General features: G+C 52.5%; 1 protein-coding gene across 1 annotated transcript in view; it reads right to left on the reverse strand.

Moving 5' to 3' along the window:
• Nucleotides 1–2598: 2598 nt before the first annotated feature.
• Nucleotides 2599–5481, reverse strand: part of N4bp3 (NEDD4 binding protein 3) — a 9540-nt gene continuing 6657 nt past the window's right edge. The window contains exons 4-5 of the mRNA XM_031352974.1: nucleotides 4804–5058; nucleotides 2599–4675 (exon numbers count right to left, since the gene is read on the reverse strand). Of these exons, the coding sequence (XP_031208834.1) occupies nucleotides 4148–4675; nucleotides 4804–5058 (783 nt within the window). The 3' untranslated portion in view covers nucleotides 2599–4147. The remainder of the gene's footprint in view (nucleotides 4676–4803; nucleotides 5059–5481) is intronic.

Consider the following 5481-nt stretch of genomic DNA (forward strand, 5'->3'; position numbering starts at 1 on the left):
GGGGGGGGGGATGGTACATGCCCGAGGCCTTTAGGAGCAAAGCACCCAGTGACAGACAAAGCATCATGATGTGGCCTGCATCCTCCCTGGAGGTACTCCCCCTTGTGATCAGAATCTCCTAGTCTCAGGCACGTTCTTCCCTTTCTTCTTCTTCTCCTGACTTGTCTCCACCATGGAGGCCTCTGTTGCTCCCACTGCACTATATTTAAGAACTTATGGATTATCTGTTCTCTGTTTAAAACTATGTGTTTTAAGTGTGTAGGTGCTTTCTCTGCACATCTATGCCAGTAGAGGCCAGAAGAGGGCCATTGTATCCTCCAGGCTTGGACTTACAGGTGGTTGTGAGCACTACATAAATGGGGCCTCTTGAAGAACAGTCAGGGTTTTTCTGCTGAGCCATTTCTCCAGACCTGTGTCCTCTGCATCCCCTCCCAGGGTCTGCTATCTAGAACAGCATTCACTAGTGTAGTCACTAGTGTAGACATGTCTCCCTCCTCCACCAGAATACACTGTCTTCCTTACCTGTGAACTGGATTTGACCCATCATCTCAACAATGACTAAGTGCTTGAGCCTTGAACTTGTCACTGACCTGACCTAGAACCAGTGCCCATGAATGGCTCAAACCATTCCCCAGGCCCTTACCTTAAAGCCATCCATCCTAGACAGTGGAGGAGTCTGGTCACCCCTGCTTCCATAGTCTACCTTTCTCACCCCTACCTTCTAGGGTTGGAGCCAGAGCAGTCTCAAGCAAAATGGAGGTCACAACCAAGCATTGGCAATGTTCACAGCCCAATGGAGTCAGGCAAGCCAACAGAAAACTGTAGAAACACTTGGGGGAGACAACGGTGTGTGTCTGTGTGAGGGGTCTGCAAAGTAGCCTCTGAGAAGCAATACCCAAGTGCTGCCTACCTCTGTGTGGTACCATGAAATTAGGGCTCCGCTCAGGGAGCCCAAGCTACCTTTCCAGTCAAGCTCAGGACCTACTCAGGCCCCCTCTTCTTTCATTTCCCCAAAGGCTCCAGAAATTACAATCTCCTCTTCCTGTCAACTTTGGTTTGGGCCAGGACAGCCCACAGCAGTCTGACCAGAGAACTGGGAGCTGCTGCTAAGATCACTGAAGTTGGAAGGTCCTGGAAGGCTGCTGGCATTAAGTGACAGGCTAAGAGGGAGAAACATTGGGTGAACAGGAGGGATATGAGGCAGAGAGCTGGGATCAGTGTGAGATGCTCGATAGCCTTCCACATAAACTGTCTGGGCCCGTGGTCTTCCAGAAGCAGCAGGGACGGGCTCCTCCAGTAGCTGTGACAGTGACTTCTATGACCAACTGGCCCCAGAGCCACCCAGCCTGCTTGGGGACCAGGGAACTGGTTTGCCAAGAAAGGATGAGCTAACAAGAGATCTGGTTCTGGGCTGCCCTCCCCCTCTACATCTGGGCCTGGCTTTGGTTTCTGGCACCACTGCCAAGTTTTGGTACCGCCCACCCACCCCTGCTGGCTCTACTGGCCAACCCAGGTCGTAATTGCTGGGTGGGGAACTGCACTGTGGAGTGGGTACACCAAAAGGTGGGCACGTGGGCACCTGGCCTGACTGGCTTCTGGCCCTGCTGAGGAAGTAACTCAGACTTTAGGTTAACAACTGGCTTATTAGGGGAGACCTCCTAGCCCAGAGACTTGTGTTTGCAGGGACCTATGAAATGGAAGTGAGTATCATGGTCTGAGGGGATCAGCTTGCCTAACCCCCCCACTTCTGGTGGAAACTAGGGCCCAGGTGTCTTAGCTACACTATCTGGGTTGCAGGGTCTACCTAGTGTGACCAGTACAAAGGGCTGGAACAGTCAGGAAGAAATGGAAGGGAGAGGGCCAAGGCCCCACACACACCCCCTTGGACACACCTATTAGCCCCGAAGCACATCTACACACACCTGCCACTCACAGATCATAAACACAGCATCCCCACACCAGACAACTCATACACCCAATCCTCCACCCTAATAAGGTGGAGCTCGTCAGTCAGATCAGGTGTCACAGGCCACAGCTTGGCATCTAAACCCAGGCACCTACTTGATGGACCTTAGAGGCTCAGACATGGGCTGAAATCAAGAGATCTGTGATATGCCGGGCACTGGTGGCCACGCCTTTAATCCCAGCATTTGGGAGGCAGAGGCAGGTGGATTTCTGAGTTCAAGGCCAGCCTGGTTTACAGAGTTCCAGGACAGCCAAGGTTATACAGAGAAACCCTCTCTCGAAAAACAAAACAAAACAAAATAAAAAACAAAAAAGCGAGAGAGAGGTAGAGATCTGTGACAATTCTGAAAGGATTCACATTTCTCTGAAATGGTTCCAAGGAAGGTACTGGAGGCAAATAAATGGCTGTGTTCAGTTGGGCGGGTGGATCTCTGTGATTTCAAGGTCATCATGGTCTATATGTTAAATTCCAGGACAAGAGCTACATAGAGAGACCCCATCTCAAAAATCAAAATAAGAAAAACAGCTATTATCCCTGCCCCCTGCCCGGAGCAGTGAAGCACACTGAAATTACCTTGTGTCCCCAAGACAAAAGCCCAACACAATACCAAGCAGACAGTAAGTTTGTAGTAGCTAAGTAGCTATTCCTATCACACATCTGTAACAAGTGATTTCTCTCTAGAAGAAAGGAACCCAAAGTGGAGGTATAGGCCTATAATCCCGCTGGGTGTGGTGGCGCATGCCTATAATCCCAGCGTTTAGGAGGCAGAGGCAGGAGGATTTTGAGTCCAAGGCCAGACTGGGCTATACTGGGAGACCCTGTCTAACACAAGGAAAAGGAAAGATGGCAAGCTAAGGTGTAACACAGGTCTATAAGTCCAACAGGGGAGCAGCAGAATCCCTATAGATCAGTCTGGGCTACACAATGAGTTCCATCCTGGCCTGGTCTACAGGTCTACACAGCAAAACCCTGACTCAGAAAGAGAGAGAGAGAGAAAGAAAGAAAGAAAGAAAGAAAGAAAGGAAGGAAGAAAGAGTGAGCAGGTAAGGTAGGTGGTAGGCAAAGGAGATATCAGCTGCCTCAGTCCCTAGCCCAAGGGGAACAAAGCCCATAAGGATGCTCACCACTGCTAAGGTAGGGGTGTCTGAGGGTTTCAGGGAACTGTTGGGATCAGCTTTAGCTGGAAGCAGATTTAAAAGGTCAGTTTTGAGGCCAGGTACACAATGAGGGACTCTTTCCCCAGACCCTTCTAGAAGACAAAGCAGATCTAATGCAAAATAAAATACCCTACAGGCCTCTACTGCTCCTGGAAATGACCAAGGTTCCTGCACCTGCCTCTGGCACCCACACCATGGAGGGAGGGGCACACCACAGCTGGAGGTGGCAGAGTCCACGGGAGCTTTTACATGTTACAGAGGAAACTGTCTTGAGCTGGCTCCAAACCCAGCAGCTGCCTAGGCACCCAGGGTCCAGACATCCCACCAGAAAAAAACACTTCATGTTCTGCAAATGCCTGTCGACCAATCCTTTTGTTTCCCTGGTATTGTTTCTTCTCCAACATCCGATGGTGTTGAAGAAAGCGCTTGCAGCCCACACAGCAGCTAAGTACTGTGGGGTATGGAAGCAAGAAGTAACATTCCTCCATTCTCCACCACATAAGACCAGAGACTGTAATGAGGGATACTCTTTCCAGCCTAGCTCCAAGGCCTGGAACACTGACCACCAGGAGCCTCTGGCCTCAGGCCAAGGACAATCTTATCAACTAGGCCTCCTCATAGAAAAACGTGCTTTTTATTCTGGAGGAGACCAATCTTCCCACCCTGGGCTCCTTCCACGGAGGAAGACCTCAGGCTAGTCACCTGCCACCCTCCTCCTCTCCTGCCCTTCTGCATCTTGGGGCTGAAGCTTGGATGGCACCAACCTACTTTACTGGGCCACACCCACTGTTGGAAGCAGGGCTAGGCCCTCCCTGGGTGTGGTTCTCTGCTAGCAAGACTTTGCCACAGCTTCTGGAGCAGGCACCCTATCCATCCCATTGCCCGCTGGAGCCCTCCACTGGCTGGGCGTCCCATCCCTGAACTGGCCTCTACAGATTCTGGCCCCTGACCAGTGCAAGGGAGGAGCCTGCCACCTCGGGGTATCTTCTGACAGTATGCCTGCTGTCAGCACACTTGGCTAGCCTCAGATCTTGGAGGACTCCAGCCGGGGACTCCAGGATGTAGGGGGTTCCCGCAGCACTCGCAGCTCATGTTCAAGTGCCTGGTTGCGGCGGTACATGTCCATGTAGCTCCCTTGGATTTCTCGCTGGTAGCGCAGCACCCTCTCCTTTTCCTCCTGCCAAGTCTGCCTCTCCTGCTCGAAGCGCAGAGCCTGCTCCTGGCCACGAAGCCGCTCTTGCAGCAGCTCTGCCCTCAGCTGCTCGGCCCCTTCTCTGGCTTCATTGCCTCCTGCCTCCCCCAGCAGTCCTCTGCTCTTGCAGTCATCCGTCTCACAGCTGCCTGGGGCTTCCTCCCGAGGTGCCTGCTCTTGCAGGCTGCGCACTGCCTCCCGCAGCCGGGCTAGCTCAGCGTCCTGAGCCTGGGCTTGTGCCCGGCTGCCCCGAAGTTGCGTCTTCAAACTGAAGATCTCTGCCAGCTTCTGGGCCAGCTCCGCCTGGGCTTCCCGAAGCTGCTGTTTCAACAGACTAATCTCCGCCGTTTTCTGGCACACCTGGGGGAAGGGACAAACTGTGAGCAAGAAGGGCCAAACACTGCATAATACTGGGCCGGCAGTTTGATGGAACAGAGCTTGGGACCAGAACAATGAGATAGAAGGTGATGCTTCAGATGGTGTCCTACCTCCCATCGGGCTTCTTCCTCTGGTCGGGCATTGGGGTCAGCCTCCATGGGGGGACCAGAGGTCCGAGGCTCTGGGGCCAGGCCCTGCTGAGCCCGCAGCTCCTTGCGCAGGCGCCGCTGCTCCTGTTGAGCCATAAACAGCTGCAGCTGGAGGTTGCGCTCGCTGCGCTCAGCTTTCTGGGCCACTTCATGAAGCCGTTCCACATACAGGCGCTTCAGCTCAGACAACCACAACCGATGGCGCTCCTCTAGCACCTGCAAAGAGGAAGAGGAACTGGTTAGCAGTAGGCACAGCCTCACTCAGATTTCCATACTTAGCCTTTCCAATAACAATGTTCATTTGTGCCCATAGCCTGCCACCATTAATGTCTTATGCACCCTAGGCCACAGAACCCAGAGTCCTGGCCACATGTGCTTCATACCAAAGGGGCTCTCCACAGACAGTGTTCCTAATACATGCAACTCATGGAAATAGTCTCCCTCCTTCCTACACAATTCCCAGGCAGGACCAAAGGGAAGGGTAGCTAAGGCGAACAAACTGTCTTTCTTTTCAGTAGTGAGATTCAAACAATTCAAACTTAGGGCCTCACACTGCTAGGCAAATACTCTACCATTGAGTTATATTGCCAGTTTACAGGTGGTTTTTGTTTGATGGTCTCTCTCTCTCTCTCTCTCTCT

This window comes from Mastomys coucha, unplaced genomic scaffold, assembly GCF_008632895.1.
Source record: "Mastomys coucha isolate ucsf_1 unplaced genomic scaffold, UCSF_Mcou_1 pScaffold5, whole genome shotgun sequence".
NCBI classification, from domain to species: domain Eukaryota; kingdom Metazoa; phylum Chordata; class Mammalia; order Rodentia; family Muridae; genus Mastomys; species Mastomys coucha.